Source organism: Caloenas nicobarica, chromosome 30 (genome assembly GCF_036013445.1).
Source record: "Caloenas nicobarica isolate bCalNic1 chromosome 30, bCalNic1.hap1, whole genome shotgun sequence".
Taxonomy (NCBI): domain Eukaryota; kingdom Metazoa; phylum Chordata; class Aves; order Columbiformes; family Columbidae; genus Caloenas; species Caloenas nicobarica.
Window position 1 is genome coordinate 729,506 of NC_088274.1, and position 20,246 is coordinate 749,751.

At 52.5% G+C, this 20,246-nt stretch overlaps 1 protein-coding gene across 1 annotated transcript; it reads left to right on the forward strand.

Moving 5' to 3' along the window:
- The first annotated feature begins 18,472 nt into the window (after nt 1-18,472).
- Nucleotides 18,473-19,405, forward strand: LOC135999897 (olfactory receptor 14J1-like). The gene has a single exon (XM_065653470.1). The coding sequence runs from the start codon at nt 18,473-18,475 to the stop codon at nt 19,403-19,405; it is 933 nt and encodes a 310-aa protein (XP_065509542.1).
- Nucleotides 19,406-20,246: the final 841 nt, after the last annotated feature.

Genomic DNA, 20,246 nt, shown 5'->3' on the forward strand with positions numbered 1-20,246 from the left:
CATCGTCCAGACACTCCTTGACCTCTGACAGGCTGGGAGCCGTGACCACTTCCCTGGGGAGCCTGTTCCAGTGACCAACACCAACCACCCTCCAGTGAAGAACTTTCTCCTAATGTCCAGTCTGAACGTGCCCTGACGCAGCCTCATTCCATTTCCACCTGTCCTGTTCTCACTGGTCACCCGAGACAGGACATTGGCCCCTCTCTGAGGTGCAGACTGTGATGAGGGCTGTCCTGCCTTTCGTTAAAACCAGACTAATTGTCTTTTAGTGAATTTTCCTTTCAGCTTAAGCTCTTCTATGTAACTGCATATTTCTGCAGTTGGCTGCATGTTTTTCAAGCACGGTCTGCTCCAGAGCTGACAACGGCCAATATTGACAGTTTTACTGAGCTAACAGTAGGGCTGGTATGCAGAAAAGGCCTAGGACTATATTTTCTTGCCATAGCAGCCAACATCGCTGGTGAATCTCTTATGTCGCATAAGTGAGGGGGTTGTACTTGCAGGGAGGGGTGGACAGAACAAGTGATGCCAATTGAAAACCGAGTTGTTCCATGCCATCCACGTCATGCGCAGTTTAAAGCTGCGAGATCACAAGGGTCTCAGGCTCTTGGTGCATGGCCGGCATCTCAAGAGGAGCCTGCCCGTTGTCCTGCCTGCAACCCTGATCCTGGTTCCAGTCCTTGCATCCCTGAATCCAGTTCCTGTGCACTGCCGAGTCCAGTCCAGGACTTCCTGATGTCTTCCCTGCAGCCTCTGCTGTGACACCAGCCCCTGTGGCAGCATTTTGGCTACTCTGGGAAATACAGTATTAGTTTTGTATATTGTGCCTTATTTGTCTCATTATTAGTATTATGAGGAAAGTTTTAATTTTTGTCTCATATTGTTTTTTCAATCTATCCAAGTTGTAAGTCTTTCTCCCTTTTCTTCCTTTTCCCTTTCCTTAGTGGGGAAGGGAGTGTGGTCAAGAGAGAACATCAGCCACACTTTATTGTTGCCACTGTGCTCGGCGCTGGTGAGGCCGCAGCTTGAATCCTGTGTTCGGTTTTGGGCCCCTCATCAGAAGAAGGACATTGAGGCACTAGAGAGAGTGCAGAGGAGGCGACAAAGCTGCTGAGGGGCCGGGGCACAAGTGTGATGAGGAGCGGCTGAGGGAAGTGGTGGGTTCAGCCTGGAGAACAGGAGGCTGAGGGGAGACCTGATCGCTGTCTACAACTGCCTGAAAGGAGGTTGGAGCATGGAGGGTGTTGGTCTCTTCTCCCAAGGAGCAAGTGAGAGGACAAGAGGAAATGGCCTCAAGTTGTGCCAGGGGAGGTTTAGACTGGAGGTCATTAGGGACATGGGTTAGTGCTAGAGTTGGGTTATGTTTGACTCCATGAACCTGATGGTCTCTTCCAACCAAAGCGATCCTATGATTCTATGGAGAGATGATCTGAAGGCAGGTCGGCAGCAGACCCTGAGGCTGTGCCGGGGGTGGGCACATCTGGCTCCTTCCAGCAGGATTTTGGAAAGTCCCTTCCCAGCTGTGAGCGCCAGGCCAAGGGCACAGGGCAGAAACAGCCCCCACCCCTGAGGGCCCTGGCCCCCAACTGGCCTCTGTCCCCAAACTACTCAAACTGCTGAACAGGCTCTGCCTCTACCTGAATGATCTTCAGTTTTAAGAAAATGCCAAACAAACGTGTACTTCTGGATGAGGATGGAGCAGGTTCAGGTCCAGGACCAGGGCTGCTGCAGGAGCAGGTGTCTCCAGCACAGACAGGCTGGGGGGACCTGTCGACCTCGGCACCCCTGGGCCCCACCATGGCCCAGTTCAGCAGCCCTGGGCCCGAGGGCTCAGCCCAGGGACAGCCCCACAACCAGGGTCAGAGCGGTTCCTGCTGCTGCCCCGAGGGTCACCAGCCCCAGTCAGCCCTGGGCCAGAGTGCAGGTGTCTGAGCTGGGCTGAGGTGGAAGGGGCTGGAAAACAGCTCATCGGGAGGAGAAGATGGAAGAAGGTGCCGTGTGTGTGGCAGCGGGGATGAACTGACACCCTCAGTTTGGTATCTGGATCAGTGCTGGGCTCGCACATGGACTAAGCCCCAGCTCAGAGCACAAATTGCTGTTGCCAGCCCTGGGTGCCAAGCGCTGTTGCTGCTCTCTCCTCCCTGGTGTGACTCGAGGAAACGACTGCCCTGCCTGCTCCTGCCTTGGGGCTTGGGGAACTCGGGGTCAAAAGGAAAGACAGACTCATGTGGTTATGTGATCTCTGAAGTGTCCTGAGATTGCTTTGCTAATCACTCTGTAACGTTTCCTGAGCTATTAATTCAATTATAGGCACAGAGAGGCAAATGAGGCATGAACCAACTTTCCAGTTAAGGTGTCCTTCTTAGAAAAAAACACACTTCCATTTTCTCATCGGCAACACACTGAAAGATGGACACTGAAGCAGCATCTGCCTCTTCTGAAAACAGGTAACAACGGATGGTTCCATTGATCCTTAGTTGCTTCCTGCACAGGAAAACTGTCCATTAATTTAATCTTTGGTGTACAGGCAGGGCCTTGCTGATGTTCCTGTGGAGGCAGCAAGCATGTGGATGTCAGGCTTTCTGCAGATTTGTGACTGAGTTTTCCTGTTTTCCCTAATAAGGAAAATCTTGCTGTGGACTCCTGAAGTCTCCCATAAGCTGATGGGTTGAGAGAAGGACGGGGAGCTGCAGTTAGCTCAGGGAGGACCAGTCAGCATCACAGGCAAAGCAGACTGGAACTCGACTTGGTGAACATTAATGGAATTTATTGATAGATGAAACTGGCCCCTCTCCCCCGTCTTTGGGCGGATCACCGTGCACCCTGAACCGATACAGGCAGGTGTGGTCCGGGTGGCCCCAGTTGCTCAGCACTTGCAGCTGGATGTAATTCACGACCCCAGGGAGCTCGTTCTGAAACGACAAGAAGAAATGAGTTGCCTTTTCCTCTCTGGTACGTGACCACTGACAGAAGTGCCGCAGCGACGGCCTCATTCAACAGCTTCCTTCCAGCTGCCCCGCGAGGGCTTTGGACCTGTCGTGGGCAAGATGTTCTTGTCCTGCTCTAGCTCATTGGGCCATGAGAACTAGTAAAGGAAGAAGCAGCACCCAGATGCCTCAGCAAATATACTGGAAAGTTCTCGCTTGCTTTGGGGCACAGGCTTCCACAGTCAGAAGACCCAGTGGTGGTGTCAGGAAAATAGCTCATTGCCTTCTCTAGAAAGCCAAGGAAACAGAATGGCCTCCCTGTCACTGCTCACTGCCAGCACCAACAGAATCCTCAGGAAGCCCAGTATTTCTGGTCTTTAACTGGCAGACCAGCAGTCGTGCATCCTACGGGATGTGGCCTCTTGTGTGCACTTGGGGTCCAGACAGTCAAGCTGATTCTAGTTTCAATTGTGGCGCTTCTAAGTGCTGAAGTTTAAACCCAAAATGAAAGAGAAGAAGACCGGCAGTCCAGCCATCTGCCACCAGGAAGTTAAATCAGAAGAAAGGCCAGCGTGGCACACGTTCAAGGACAGGGCTGCCTGTAGCCCTTTTGCAGGGAAGCCTCTCCCCATCCAGCCGCATTTCTCCTCCTCTCCTACAGTTCTCCCCCTCTTTGTCCCCATACCTTCAGCTGGAAGGTCTGACTGGGATTCAGTGGTGCCAGGAAGGTGAACTGTCCCAGGAATGTTCCCTGCTCGTCGTGTTCTTCCTTGAAGCCCTACAGAAGGACAGGGGTAGAGTAAACAAGAGCGTCTGGTGCACCATGGCAAGACTGAACTTCAGTCGATGAGGCACAGGCTTATTTCAGCTATGTAGTCCAAGGACCATGAGCACAAGGAAAAGATGAGAAGCTGCAGGTGGGCAGCACGGCACACTTGCCTACTCAACGAGTCCAAGCTGCCGGTCAGAAAAGGAGCAGACGCTCCCAGTGAGAGGGAGGTAACCTGAGGATCACAAATGCCACTGGCATTGGAAGCCAACAAGGTCTAGGACCATGCACTGTCCAGCTCCTTTTCCCTATGGCTCCTGGAGTAGCCTCTTGCCCCAGAAGCTTCCTTTCGAGTGGTCCATTGAATAAAAGAGGAATACAATGGGAAGGGAGCGACTCCAAGGAGCCTGTTTGTTCTGAGAGCCAGGAGGAACCTTCAGGCCACTCCACTCTCAGAACCACCTTCAGCCCCTGCTTAGAAATGCTGTGCAACCCCCTGCCCCCCACTCCAGAGAAATCACTTACGTAGACAGCAAAGTCCTTTGGAGCTCCGGAGATACTTTCTCCATGGAACGCTGTCCCCGACACATGGTCCATGCTGACGGCTCTGGGAATCACTGGCTCAGACAGCTTGATGAAGACCTGTCCTTGACTTCCTGGGAAGGGCCAGCAGCTTCCAGGATGATTTTCTGGCTGAACAAAGAAGAAGAAACTACATTGACATGGAGAAGGTTGCCCTGGGTCTCTCCCAGAGCTCTGCAGGCACCTCTGCCATTCTCCTTCTGTGCCGTGCTGACAGTTTGCACAGCGACTGGGCAGACACAGATTGCAGGAGCAGCCTGGCCTGGTAGAAGCTCCCACCGAGAACCTGGGGCTCTCTGGGACAGGAAATACTCAGCAGGGAGACACAGGAGGAGAGCAGGTCCATGCGAGAAGGAGGCAGGAGAAGAAGCTTCGAGGAGCAAAGACGGGGGGAAAGGCAACTCTGAGCAGTGTGTGTGGGTCATTCTCTGACCTCTGTTTTACTGCGTCTTGGTGCTCCTACCTCAAGAACAAGCTCAGGGGACCTCATATAATCCATCACCGGCATGGAGTACAGGAAGACTTTGGCTTTGTCATTCCGGAGAGATGGAGAAGTCCTTGAATGAATGACAGCAGCCCCTGGAAATTAAAACATGAGCAGAATCATCAGGCAGTGTTGGGAGCAATATTGCACTGTTGACTTGAAAAAGCTTCTCAGTTGTCATCCATGTCCTACAGTGGGTTCCTCTCTTTCTAACTGGAATGACCCCTCTAGAACACACAGCAGGGAGTCATGGGCCGTGGAAAAAGACAAGAACGTGAATCAGGCTTTCTGTGCTTCCCATGGGGTCTGGCCCATTACAGACTCTGTCAGTGGGGGCACTTGTAGGGCACAAGGTGACCCTTGACTTCTCGCCCCTTCTCTCCTACCCCTGGGCACGTTCCAATGGCCATCTTGTCAATCTGGACAGGAAGCGCTTTGGAACTGGTTTGTTTGTACAGTGTCATGGTACCTGCTGATTTTAGGGCGTAATCAGGCATCGGGACCTGCATTTCTTCCAGCTTCTCCAGGGCTTCATTGATGATCTCCTGAACCGCCTGGGGAAGGAACACAAAGGAGAGCGCCTGTTGGAAGGAAAAGGAAGGGGGCAAGCAGCTCCCCTGCAAGACCAGGCAAGGTGAACGGGGACAAGGCCCATATCAGATGGAAGGAACAGCCAAATTGCCTGGAAGCCTCCCAGGTTTGCCCTGCTGTGCTTGACGGGATCAGAAAGGGGGGCTGCTCACTCCAGTGCTCTGAATGCTGGAGCTGTGGGAAGGGGCTTTTCCCGTGGAGAGGCCCCAGGCCAGGCAGCATGGACAGACAAGGAAGCGTGGCCATGACAGCACTTGTTCCAGCAGCACCAGCCTGTTGGCTGTGACAGGGAATGGAGTAGGATACGTGCCGGAGGGAGGATAAAACCCCTGAGGAGATCCTTCTGCCTTGTGCCCTTACCCGTCCAGTAAAGCCTGGGAGCCTTCCCTGCTTCACACCTTCATGGAGAGCCCGCTCAGCCACATCCTTTGCGCTCCAGCGCAGATTGTAAAGCTGTTCCTGGAGCTTTCCGAGCTGGTCTGGCAGGGATTGGGTTTCACTCAGGTGTCCTAATTCCGCTGCAGTGCTCCAGAGCAATAAGGTACCGAGTCGTCCCACATGGAAAACACCTGTCAGACGCACACCAGAGCTTAGAACTTGGTCTAAGGCTGCGTTGTGCCTCGGGCTGCCCTCTCCCCTTTCTGTGTCTATCCCCAGTGCCATTGTTGTCTCTCCTCTTATTGTCTTTGACAGTGGCCATCATGGCGTACGGGCTCCGCAAGAGATGGACGTTCCCTGCCCTGGACTGTGCTCCTTGTCCTGCAGAAGATTTTCATCCCCCTGGGGCAGGAGAGCTCAGCCACGGCCTCTCCCTCGGCTGAAGAGAACTGGCTTAGCCCTCCTGGGGAAGGCAAGTCACCCCTTCCTCACCCCCACACCCATCCCGCTGGAGCAGGGACTGGCACAGCTCTGTCGGGGACTTTCTGCTCTCAGCTGAGCTCCTCTGGTCACAGCGGGGGAAGCGGACCAGGGCAGGATGGAACCCCGAGCACATCCTAAAGCACCATCCTCAGGTCGGAGCTCTGCAGAGACTCACCGAGAGAGAACAGGCCGAGAAGCAGCACCAGGAGTGTTGCCTTCACTGTCTTCATCTTCCTGCAGAGCAACAAGGAAGAAAAGGCTGGTGAAGCTGGCGGTTCCCGTGCAGATCAGCAGCAGACTGGAGAGCAGCAGCAGGGACTGCAGCCCTTGAGCCTGGCGTTCCTGGCGTGTGCGTTGGCTTAGTCCTGCAGCAGCTCGAGTCACTGCTGGGGTTGTCACCAGCTGCACCAGTGGGGATTTGTCATGGCAGCGATTGTTTCGTTAGGGACAAAGGGCTCAAGATTGACTCTGGACTAAGAGCAGGAGTTGCAACAAGAGCTGTGGCCACACTTCCGGTCTGTGGGGTGGACAGGTATTCTTTGGAAATGGAAGGCACATGATGAACGCTGTTTCTCCTGCCCACCATCCAATCGGCACTTGTGCTGATCCTGTTCTCCACCCTCTCAAGAGAAGGTTCAGCCTGTGCCCCTACGGCAGGCTGTATCGGGGCCACTGCTTGGGACTCCCTCCATGCGATCCAAAATAGACCTGTCCCTCATTCTGCAGAGATCAAAGGCTTTCTGGGCCTTGCCCCTGTGGTCATGAAGAGGCTGGAAGGCGGCTGCTGCCTTCCACCAGCTCCAGAGCGAGCTCTCAGGCTGCCCTCGTGTTCCTCTCCTGTCCACCCTCCACCCACACCAGCTGGTGAGGTTGAAAACACACCTGGGCAAAGGGGAGGAGGATTTTTCAAACATACCTGTTCAGACCTTCAACCTTTTCCGTCTGCCTCTTGGTACCTGCTGAGGTGCAGGTAACAAGCATCTGACTTGCTCACGAGTGAACCAAAAGCTCTGCGATCTCAGTTCCCTCAAGATCGAGAGTGACAAAGGCGCAGGGAGACCCCTGCTTTTATACCCTGCTGTGCCGACCTCAGCGCTGATGCTGCTTTGTGACATCAGCGGCAGTGGGTGATGTTACAATGGAAGAGGCTGCGCCACGTTGGGAGGCAAAGTCCAACCTGACAGGAGCGGGTTTTGCAGTCCTCTCTGCAAGGGCAGAAATCCTGCACCATAGAAAGATTGGAAAGGTACAGGAACATGTTACTCTCAGAAAACAGACTCTGTCAACCACTCTTCCTCTTGCTTACTGAAGTTCAGATGGTGTGAAAAAAAAAAACAAAACACAAAAAAGCAAGATTCCTGTTCTTATTTTATGGAGCCCATTATATCAGCCACTCAACATTAAGTCCAACTCCAGTCTGAACCTCAGAATAAGAAATGTCATCTTAAAATTTCCAGGAAATGGAAGGGCTTTGAAGTGGCAAGACCAGAAAACATTCATGAAAGCAGCGCCATGCAAGTCCACAGCCCTGATCACAGACCACCTGCCCCGTTACCTAAGGCAATGATGTTCTCAGCTGATTTGCAGCCACTGACATCTGGAAAACAGCACAAGGTCTCTTGTTGTTTCGCGCCAAGCACACAGGTTGACACTGGAGCTGGTAAGAAAAACATCCACAGGCAGTCTGGTTTCATTGGAGGACACCAGGACAAGTTCAGTTCACATTCACAAGGAATCACAGCAGGTCCCACCAGTCCCTGCAGACCCCGACACGGCTCCTGTGCAGGGTCCCGAGGAGCAGTGAGCGCAGAACAAGAAACCTTCCTTCAAAAGAAGGTCCCCAGCCGGCTCTTTCCCCAAGCTGCACAGAGCAGCAGCTGAGAACAACCTCTGCCACAACTACACCCGGCTCTGCCGTCTGCAGGAGGAGACCAGCTCCTAAATGATCCCCAGCCCTACAGACACAGATCTTCCCCAGGGCAGTGCGCAGCAAATACCAGAGCACAGCGACACCTGGTCATCCAGTTGAAGCTGCTGGGGAGAAGGACAGGGGACTAGAAAGAGACAAATCAGACAAGAGAGAAGATACAGGAGCCCAGAGAGAAAGAAACACACAGGGAAAAGGCTGGAGAGATGGAGAGATCAAGAGAAATAGGGACGAGGAGCCACAATGAGACAGGGAGGAAGAAAAGGAGGGTGGAGGAGCAGGACAGAGGGACAAGGGGATGGGAAGGAGAAGAAGGAAAGTTGGGTAGAGAAAGACAGGGACAGGGAGGGGGATGTACAGATGGAGAAAAGGAAGGAGAGAGAGCAGAACAAAGGGACTGAGAAGGAAAGCAAAGGTCAGATGGGGATGAAGTGACTGACAAAGGGAGAAAACCCACAGTGAGCTGGAGGAAGAGGAAAGGAGGGCTGAGAAGCAGCAAAGAGGAAGAGACAAAAAATCAAAGGCAGAGCCAGCTGGACAGGGGTCGATTGCCAGAAGCAATGGGACAGGCAGCGGGGCAAGAATAAAGACAGAAAAGATGGGGACAGGCAGCAGGACAGAGGGACAGTGAGAGGATAAAAGGGGCAGGGAACAGGATATACATGGAGAAACAATCAGCAGGAACAGGGAGAAAGACAGAAGAGAAAAAAAGAGATGAAGAGGGACATGGGACAGGGAGAGAAAGAATGAAGGAAAGGGAGCAGGACAAGGATTGTCAGAGAAACAGAAAGACAGGGAGCAGGACAGGGCAACACAGACAGAGGAAAAAGGGTCAGGGTGGCAGCACAAATGGAAAGACAAAGAGCAGAGACAGGCAGCAGGGCACAGATAGAGGTAAAAAGGCCTGGGCTGGGCAGCAGGGCAGAGATGGAGACCAAAAAGCAGCTTTGGGCTGCAGGACAGAGATGGAGTGAGAAATGAAAGTGACAGGGAGCAGGAGAGAGTGACAGAGAGAGTGGAAAAACTACAGAGGGAGCAGGACAGCAAAACAGAGCGGGGGACAGACAGGGAGAAGGGCAGAGAAACAGAGAGGGAATGAGAGGGGCAGGGAGCAGGACAGAGAGCTGGAGCAGGAAGGGAAAATGAGATGGGCAGCAGAACAAAGGGAAGGAGAGACAAAGACAGGGGCAGGGAGCAGGACAAAGGGGTGGAAGAAGAAAAAAGTAGTAATGGTTCAGGACTGAGATGAAAAAACAAATTAAAAATACACCGGGACTGGGATGGAGTGACAGAGAAAGGACAAAGGAACAGGGGGCGGGACAGCACTGAAGGAATAAACAACTGTGGTGGGCAGTGGGACAGAGAGCTGGAGAGAGGAAAAACAGAGCAAGAGAGAGAGGAAAGAAGGGGCAGCAGCTGGACAGGGGGATACGGTGAGAAAAGATGGGACCGGGAACAGAACAGAAAGGAAAGAAAAAAAAGGACAAAAAGACAGCAAGAGGGGAAAATGCACAATCAAGCAATCAGGTCAAGAAGCCGACACCAGGGGGGCAGCAGCTGGGGAGAAACCGGGGACACCAGAGACCCTGATGAAGACTCTCGAGTACCAAGGATGGACTTCAGCAAAGTTATGGCGGGGTTATGGAAATAATTTATGTTTGATGCACTAACTAAGCAGGAGAAACAAATGAATATGCAAGAGGTGTATGTAAGAAATACCAAGAAGTGAGAATCACACACACGCTTGATCAGAGCAGCAATCTTCCGAGTGTCCGACGCTGTAACAAAAGTGCTGCTTTTACCACTTTCCAAACCGTGTTAAAGAACCTTTTTGCCGACTTTTCGGTACCATTTCCCCCCGCCCAGGAGAACAAGGCCAGAGCAGCCCACGCACACCTGAGCCAGATGCAGCAACAACATCCCCAGGGCCCCAGTTGCAGGAAAAAGGGCCCCAGGGCTGGGCCGGGGGCTGCTCAGCCTTGGGGCAGCTCCACGGGCGCCACGGCAAAGCTCAGCCTGGCCGCCCGCAGAGCCGCCGCCTCCTCAGCCTGGGCTGCGCCGCCATTGGGCGGGAGGGCTGTCAGTCTCCTCCCCTGAGGTGATCCTGGATCTGATTGGCTGCCTTAGGGGTCACTCCCCACACAGTGCCCGCCCTGCCCTGAGGTAATGTTTCCTGTGATTGGCCGGCTGGGATTTCTCGTTTCCCCCCCTACCAAGTGATGGGTCAGACAACTTGTCAATCATCCGGGTGCTGCACTCCCGCCAGCTGTGATTGGTGCAGCCAGTACGGCCCGCCCCTGAACGCTGCCCAGCTCGGTCAGCTCTCGCCACCTTTCCTGCAGGCCTCAAAGCTGGATTGGCTGGTTACATATCAATCACATGACTTGCCCCACCTCCTCAAAGGCCATTGGCTGTCCTGGGTCCCCTGACTCCCCATAGACTTCCGGTTGGTTGTTGCCAGGCAACCAGCTCCACCCAAACATGAAACTGTGGGCCCTGATCAGAGGCCGTGGGTGATAAAAGACACGTTGGGACCCCGAACATGAGGATTTGGGCCCCAAGAAGGAGGCTCTGGGCACTCAAAAGGACGGGCAGATGCTGCAGATGCCGCTTTGGGCCCTGAACACGAGGGGACCCTCTTGGTTCCCACCCGAGCTGGGTTTGGTGCCCGTGACCCCACGGAACAGACACCTGTGCTGTCCGGAGTGGCCACGGAACAGACGGAGCCCAAAGCCACGGACTCCATGAGCTCAACGGGGAGCTGTGACATTTTATGGACGTTTCACAGGGCGGCCCATGGGCTGAGGGCAACTGTGTGTGTGTGACATCAAAGGGTGGGCAGGGGAGCGGTGGTTGGTGAGGACATATTGGATCGTGTGGGACCTGAGCCTGACGCCCGTGGGGTGGAACAAGGGCTGGAGAAAGGACCGTCGTGTTGAACCCCAGCCGGTAACTGAGCCCACGCAGCCGCTCGCTCCCTCCCCGCAGCGGGATGGGGGAGAGAAGTGAAGGGAAACAGTAGAGAACACTCGTGGGTTGAGATAAAAACAGTTTAAAATTGGAATTAACAAAAAAATAGATGAAAAATTTAAAAATGATATTAAAAAATTGAAATGAAAATATGTAGTAGTAAAAATTATACCTATGATAATGAAAAAGAAAATACCAAATAGAAACCTAAAAAAGCCATAGAATCATTTCTTGAGGTGGAAGGACCCACAGGATCAATCAGTCCAACTCCTGTCCCTGCCCAGGACACCCCACAGTTCACACCGTGTGTCTGAGGACGTTGTCCAGTCTCTTCTTGAACACTGTCAGGTTGGGGCCGTGACACCTCCCTGGGGAGCCTGTTCCAGTGTCCAGCACCCTCTGGGTACAGAACCTTTTCCTCATGTCCAACTGACCCTCCCCTGGCACATTTTCCTGCCATTCCCTCGGGTTCTGTCATTGGTCACTAAGGAGAAGAGTTCGGTTCCTGCCCCTCCAGCTCCTCTTGTGAGGAAGATGTAGACCGCCAAGAGATCTCAGTCTCCTCCAGGCTGAACAAACCCAGTGACTTCAGCTGCTCCTCATATGCCGTCCCCTCCAAACCCTTCCCCAGCTTCGTAGCCTCTTCTGGACACTCGCCAGTAGCTTTATCTCCTGTTTATCCTGTGTCCCCAGCCCTGCACACAGTGAATGCTCCAGGTGAGGCCACCCCAGCGCAGAGCAGAGCAGGACAATCCCCTCCCTGCCCGGCTGGCCGTGCTGTGCTGGAGGCACCAGGACACGGGTCCCTCTTGGCTCCAGGGACACTGGTGGCTCATGTTCAACTTGCCGTTGACCAGAACCCCCAGATCCCTCACCGCAGAGCTGCTCTCCAGCATCTCGTCCTCTAGTCTGTCTGTACAGCCAGGGTTGCTGTGTCCCGGGTGCAAAATGGTACCCCCGGAATATTTGACAGCATTTGTGCTTACTTGGGTTCATCTCACCTCATCTACATATATTCACGCTCACATCTCATCTGTACAATGCAAACATGGACTTCTGACCTATTCATTCAGTGTCTTTCTATGGAGGGAGAAAGAACCTCTCTGAGCTGGGGTGAGAGGCCAGTGCTGGAGATGGAGGTTGTGAGGGATTGGTCCATGATGATTGGGGCAGATTGCATTGGGGGTCCAGTGCACAGGGGCACAGCCCAGACCCTGCTCTGCTGGTCCTGCAGGTCTCTGGCAGGAGGCCTGGCTGTGAGAGGACACTGCTGTGTGCCCAGCCCTGCAGGCCTACTCCAGACAACAGCTGGACTGTTGCTTTAACTGCAAGGCTCTGGTTTTCTGTGGAGTTGGAAATGCCTGTGAGTTCCTTGCAACTCTTCCAGCTTCTTTCATACACCTGGCAATGGTCACCAGTCACCTCAATGTCCCAGTCCCAAACTTGCTTGAAACCTCTATTTGTAGCTGTACCCCATCACTCCAGGATGTTCAAGCATCCACCAGGTTCATGGATGGTTCCTGAGGACCATCCAAGTGTGGGCAGTGTAAGAGAGGAGCAGAGCAAGGTCAGCTCATGGGCCATGACTGAGCACAGCCACCGCCAGCAGCAGCCATTCCCCATCTCCCAGGCACAGCCATGCCCACAAGATGGAAATGTCACTACCATACACGATTAGCCCAAGAGAGGCCTTTCTTCCTTCCATTTTCCCATGAAAATCTTCCTCCTATTCCTCCTCCACCTGCACACATCAACTGCTTTCCATTTCTGGATCAGACATGGCTGTAAGGGTTCACTAAAGCCATCGGCCATCTTATTGTTACTCCCTGACATGCCCTGACCCTCTCCCACACCTACACATGGCCAGTCATGGCCGCTCAGGGTCTCCTGCTCCTCAGAAGAGGCCTTGAGCTTCTTGGTTCTTCCTGGTGCTTATTATAAACTTCCTCGCCCTCTCCAGAGCCCATGCTGAGCTTTCTTGTCCATAACAGCCCCTTTATGACCATGTGTTAATAAGTGGTTGTCTTTTTATGATCATTTGTGCAGAAAGGCTAATCCCAGGAAATCACGAACTACAGAAAAACGGATGCGGAGTGAAATGCCATGAAGACCTGATGAGTTACTCCTGTGTCTGTGTCTCTCCTTGAAGGAGTCTGTCCCGAGAAGGGGATCCAGCTTCTGCCACTCTCTGGACAGGCAAATGAGCAGTGTCCATGCACCTGGGGAGGAACAGGGTGACTTTTGCCAGACCACCCGTCATCTGATCCACCTAGATACGTACTTGTGGATGGGGTATCAAGCCTTATAGTGTAAATACCTATTTGATGGGCACTGCCAGTGGGGCTACCACACATGCAGACTGAATTGTTGCAGATATTTATATTTGGGCAGGTTAACCTTTTCCTTTTTTTTTTTTTTTTTTTTTTTTACTGACACTCTTAGAGAAATTATATGGTCACTTGAAGGATTGTTGATGCGTCTTAACATGATTATCCACAGAATGCCCACCAGCTTTGCATCTCAAGAAATGGGATGCCAGAGGTCAAGGGAAGGATGGTTTGGGCTCTGTCCTGGGATGTGGAAAACTGGAACGTGCTCACATCTCCCCAACACCCTGCCTTCCTCAATGAGGGGTATGAGAAATTCTGCTGAGGTCTGAACTCACAGTTATGACAAGTATGTGTCTAACTGCAGCCAATGGTGTCCTGCCAGCCCAGTAGTTGGGCTTCCATCCCTGGAGGAATTTCAAAGACATATAGATGTGGTGCTAAGGGATATGGTTTAGTGTTCGACTTGGCAATGTTAGAAGATGCAGTTGGACTCGATGATCTTATGTGTCTTTTCCAAACTAAATGATTTTATGATTCTATAACTCTATGATTCTACGATTGCAGCTGAAACCACTTCAATTCCCATCACCTCCAGCTTCCCTCGAGGGCGGCTGTTGTGTGGCACAACTGTCCTGGTGCTCCAGGCAGGTTGGGTACTGGTTTGGTGCCTGCATTGGGAGTTTCCCCTTCCTGGAGTACAAGAGCTTCAATGAGAGAAGGTTATAGAGATTTGGGTGGCAGAGGTCTGAAGTCGTCCTTTCAAAATCTGAGCAGGCTGAGCTTTGGAGCCAACAGAGAACAGAGAAGCTCTCAAGGATGTTTTTGAATAATGGCACTATCACTAATAACAGTCACAGATAACTCCTTATTCTCAGTGATATTCATGAGCTGAAGCTCTTTAATTTCATTCCCATTCTTGCTTCTCAAAACAGCTTGTACACCTCAGTAGTTCACCTTTTGCATGAAGTTCTTAGTAATTTTCTCTCACTCCTACCTTTCCTAATTTTTCTCCTTTTTTTCTACTGTGAGGTGGAGGTGGCATAGGGGAGTTGTTTCTTTTTTTGGCAAAGAAAGGAAAAGAACAGATCCCAGATCAGTGCAAAGGCACAAAGGAAGCCAGAATGTTTATGTGGTGTCCACTGACACTCACCATCACCTGCATTTCCAGTCTCTGAAGTCCCGAAAGTGCAACAGAAACTGGAGTTCTGAGCTCCCTTTATCTGCCCTGCGTGACACATGTCAAGTGAAACTACCCCAGTCAAATGGCTGGTTTTGATTCTCTTTACAGCCCGAAGCACCACATGGGTCAGGAGACAAGCCAGGATACCCAATGAGGACTCACATGCTCTGCACTTAAAGTTCAGGTGTTCCCAGGAATCTCAGCAGACAAGAGGTGCCAATTCCTGGGTGGAAGGAGCTGGTCAAGAGCCTCGTCTCCATTTCTGTAACGATGGCTTTGCTGCTTCGTTGATGTGCAGACTCTGTACATGGATGATGACACCTGTTGAGCAACCTGCTCTGAAAGGATCAACAAGGTGAGCATGAGGACATAGGAAAAAAGAAGATGCTGGGTTGGGGCAAATGAAAAGGGATGCACAAGATGTGGTCAGGACTGTTTGGGGGTACTTGTAAAGCAGCCCTAGACCTCATGTGAATTATTCCTCTAGTCAGAGAGATCCTGAGAGCTCTCCCTAAATTGAACACATGAAGGGGAAGGAAGGACAGCCTCATTCAGGCTGGATGAGACCTCGAGAGGTTTCTTGACCAACCTCCTGCTCAAAGCAGGGTCAGACCAGAGTACTCAGGGCTTTATCCAAACACATCTTGGACACTTTCTGGGGTAGAGTGGATGTGCACTCCTGGGAAACATCTTCCAGTGCTTGACTGTCCTCAGGACTGGGAAGTTTCTCCCTTTCTATAGCACCTTTCCAAGCCCAACCATCCAGATTGTTTTTTACCCATCTACTTGCACACTGACACAGACCATAATAGCCTACCTCGGACACAAGAATATTGTGGGGCATGATGCTGAATGCCTTGCTGTCTTCCAGGTAACAGACCACCACTACTCTCCCCACGTCCTGCAACCCTGTCCTTTCCTCACAGAAAGCAAAGAGGATGGACAGACACAACCTGCCCTGGGTAAACCCCGTCACCTTCTCTTCCAGACACCCAGAAATGGGGTCCCAGTGGACATGTTCTGGGGCACAGCCCTTAGTTCCCCTGCTCACCCATTGACCATTTTTGAAAAGTGCACACAATGTGTGAGAGCTGCCAGTGGTCAGGGAGTCCCCCCAGTCTCCGTGAGCTTTCCAAGGTGGTGGAGAGTGGCCTCACTGTGACATGGTCCTGCTGTCTCAGCTCCTGGGATGCTGCCCCTCCTGTCTTGTAGACTGGAAAGGATTGTGGTAGTTCCAGTGACCCCTGACTTGATCCCCATCCACTGCTGGTTGTTCTGCGTCCAGTCACAGAGCCCTGGGAGACCTTGCTGGTTAAGACGGAGGACAAGGGACACAGAGACTGCCAATTCTTTCCCTGGTTAAATTAATCAATGGCCACACATTATCTTTGTTTCTCTTTTAACTGTTCCTGAAGTAGTAACAGCTCATCATGAGGCTCTTGAATTGCCTTACAGGTCTAGCCTCCAGGCTGTTCTTGGAGGCTGCTGTCCTTCAAGACCAGATTAACTAACTTCTGCCACCCTGCCTTGGCAGTTTATTCCATCCGTGTCATAGCCCTGTCTGCAACACTGACAGCTCCAGCTCAGCCAGTCAGGTCCCTGGCTGAGGACATTGCCTCCCATCTGGGCTGAACCACCCCAGCTGTGGCACCAGCCCAGCTCTGACCTGCCCCAAGGAAACCTGGTACCAAGTGTCCAAGACCCCACGTGTATGGGAATGTAGCAGAAGATTTGGCGAGGAGGTTAGTTAAATGTAAATACGCTCAAGTGACTTGCACCTGTCTGTAGGAAAAGCACATACATCACGCTAATTGGTTTACTGACCTTGTGTGCTTGATGAGTAGAACGTCTGTGTTAGATAACATAGGCCTGTGAGAAACTCTAGGCACCTTATCACTATGTCTGAGATTCCTGCTTTGTTGTGAGAAAGAGCAGGAGGCGGCACCTGCCTGAAGCCTTGAAATACAGGGAAGCTCAGCAGGCCCAGTGATCTTCCAGCAGGGCTGAACTTAACAGGGCCTGCGTCCCCGCTTGCGTCAGCTCTGCCTGGGACAAGAAAACATGATTCTCATATCAATTTATTTTTTAATACAAAGAACACAATGCTGGAAAGAAGAGTCTCTGCATAGGAGAGAGAATCAACACCACAGATTAGTTCAGGTTGTTTCAAAGGATGTGCCCCTGGAGTCCCAGAGACTACGGGAGGGAGCCCAGAAGGGCCAGAGAAAGGGACATCATGGCTGCTCCTGTGCTGCTGAGCTGGGCTGGGCTCCTGGGACAGAGGGAGCTCATGGCAAGCGGCAGCGCTGCAGAGAGACAGCTCTGCCCAGGAGCAGCTCCTCTGCAAAGCGCAGCAGGGCTGAGGGCTCTGCCTGCAGCACCGAGGGGACAGGAGACAGGCACAGAGAGGGGAAACACAGTCTGGAGTGGGAGGACAGATGAGAGCTCACTTGGAGAAAAATCTTCACAGATATTAAGCCTGTGGCTGCAGGGCATGCATCTGCAAATCTTGGTAGGATCTCAGAAAGCTGTCACATTGCAGAGCCTGCAAGAGATGTAAGTACAACTCTCAGAGATTGTCTGATCAGAGGAGGAGGATGTGCTGCAGAGCAGGGATTGCCTTCTGCACTGTCAGAGTGACAAGACATGAATACTGCGTTCTCCCAAGGATGGCTGTGGGGTGTAAATGCAAATGTGCAGGCAGGGGTGCCCAGGGCTGTCCTGCAGAGCAGGGTCCCGGCACCCCAGGGCTGTGCCGGGGCAGGGACTCTGCCGCCTGCCAGGGTCAGCGCTCAGCCTGCCCGGGGAGATCCCAGCAACAATGAGGGGAGAAGCTGTGGGGGGAAGGAGCGACCCCTGTCAGGGGAGGGTCCTTCTGCTGCTTGGTTACAGATATTACTCTTAAGATAAGAAGCTTTCCTGAGTCTATCCTTTCAGTTTCCTATTCCAAGGTTAGTGGAAAGGCAGGTGTAGGAGAGGATAAATGCAAAATGAGCTCTCAAGTTTTAACAAGTCACTGAGACTCCTGAACTGCAACACTGAGTGATCAGCACATCTGCCAGAAGCCTCGGAACATCCCTTCAGCCACTCCTCTGCCCATGGACAGCAGCAGCATCACATCTGCTGAACCCATCAGCCTTAGGCTGACCTGTCCTTTTTTCAACCTGCAAACCTCTGCTCTCAGCAGTGCCTGGTGGATTTTCATGGAAACACGGCAGTGTGATCAGCCTCCATCTCAGAAAGGTGCCAGCCCAGGGCAGCTGGAGCAAGACAGAGGGACAGAGCAGCTGCCCTCACTCTGCACTGACCCACAGGCATCCTCTTGCCTTGCAGGACTCGCACTGTTCTCCCTGAGTGCAGTAGAAATGCTGAGGGTTTCTGACACCCAAGAACACTCTCCAGGGGAATTTCAGGATTGGACTAGATGATCTTTCAAGGTCCGTTCCACTGCCTAACATTCTGTGATTCTGTGAAGCTATAAAAAACCCAAACATTTCAAATTTCATTTTACCGTCCTGTTTCATGCTGACAGGCTCTTCTTCAGCGTAGGCAGTTTTAGATGACAAGTTTGAACCCCAGGACTGGTCCCTGCCCCCCGTTCCATGATCCTCTGCTGCAGAGCAGGGCTGACTCCTGGGCAGCCAGCGGGCACAGGCCCTGCTCCTCACGGCACCTCCAGCCAGCACCACCCAGGGCTCAGCCACGGAGCTGAAGGAAGGTCTGGAAAAGGACAAGGGGTGTGGAGCAGGGGAGGGTGTGTGAGAAATGGCGTTGATTTTGCTCAGAGAAGTCTCCCCTAACGTGTTACTTTCATTCCCTCCTCTGACAGTGTCCATGCCCAGAGCCAGGAAATGTCCAACAGCAGCTCCATCACCCAGTTCCTCCTCCTGGCATTCACAGACACACGGGAGCTGCAGCTCTTGCACTTCTGGCTCTTCCTGGGCATCTACCTGGCTGCCCTCCTGGGCAACGGCCTCATCATCACCACCATAGCCTGTGACCAGCACCTGCACACCCCCATGTACTTCTTCCTGCTCAACCTCGCCCTCCTCGACCTGGGCTCCATCTCCACCATTCTCCCCAAATCTATGGCAAACTCCCTCTGGGACACCAGGGCCATCTCCTACGCAGGATGTGCTGCACAGATCTTTTTCTCTATCTTCTTGTTCACAGCAGAGTATTCTATGCTTACCATCATGTCCTACGACTGCTACGTTGCCATCTGCAAACCCCTGCACTACGGGACCCTCCTGGGCAGCAGAGCTTGTGTCCACATGGTAGCAGCTGCCTGGGCCACTGGGTTTCTCACTGCTCTGCTGCACGCAGTCAGTACATTTTCACTGCCGCTCTGCAAGGGCAATGCCCTGGGCCAGTTCTTCTGTGAAATCCCCCAGATCCTCAAGCTCTCCTGCTCAGATGCCTACATCAGGGAAGTTTGGCTTCTTGTAGTTAGTGTCTGTTTAACTTTTGGCTGTTTTGTTTTCATTGTGATGTCCTATGTGCAGATCTTCAGGGCCGTGCTGAGGATCCCCTCTGAGCAGGGACGGCACAAAGCCTTTTCCACGTGCCTCCCTCACCTGGCCGTGGTCTCCCTGTTTGTCAGCACCGCCATGGTTGTCTACCTGAAGCCCCCCTCCATCTCCTCCCCATCTCTGGATCTGGTGGTGTCTGTCCTGTACACAGTGGTGCCTCCAGCAGTGAACCCCCTCATCTACAGCATGAGGAACCAGGAGCTCAAGGGTGCCCTGTGGAAACTCATATCTTATTGTTTTCTGAAGCAATAAACTGCCCATCTGCTTCTACATAAGAGTTTTAATGTAGCTAATTGCAGGCCCAGCCTGTCACCTGGATTTTCTGTTATTGGTTGGGGTTTTTTTTGTGATAATGTTGTCATGCCCTTTCTAATTCTCTCTCTGTTTTTCTTTTATAGCCACTGCCTGTGTAAATGAGGAGCCGTGCTCGTCTTGTCTCCTAAACAAAATAAACATTCCTGTAGTAACTTGTTTTTCACTATATCCTTCCTCTAAGGCCTTTTTGGAGGTTCAGGGAAAATTCCTGTGTGCATGGGAGGAGAGGAAAAGAGTCCAGCCTGGCAGCACTGCCAGGGAGCACCAGCGCTTGGCCTTCCAGAGCTGTTCTCTTTCCACTCCCACACTCTCCTTCTCATCGCTTGTGTTGGTGCAAGGCCTGAGTGCTCTGGCAGCCTGGTCACCGTCCTGCTGTGTGTGAGTCCTGTGAGCGCAGGCAGGGACAGGCAATGGGCACTGCTGTGACAGAGCTGGCCTCAGAACAGCCTTTCCAGATGCCAAGGTGATCTCCTCAGGGCAGGGCCTGAAGGTTTATGTCTTCCTACAAAGTTTCTCTCAAGAACATTCCCATTACACTGACTGAGAGATTGAAAAAGCGAAAAACTGTAGGCCTGCAGGGCTGGGGCATTCGGCAGTGTCCTCTCACAGCCAGGCCTCCTGCCAGAGACCTGCAGGACCAGCAGAGCAGGGTCTGGTCTCTGCCCCTGTGCACTGGACACCCTGAGGAAGCTGCCCCAGGGTAATTGTCATGGACTGGTCCTCACAGCCACTATTTCCAGCCCTGGACTGTCACACCAGCTTGGAGAAATTGTTCCTG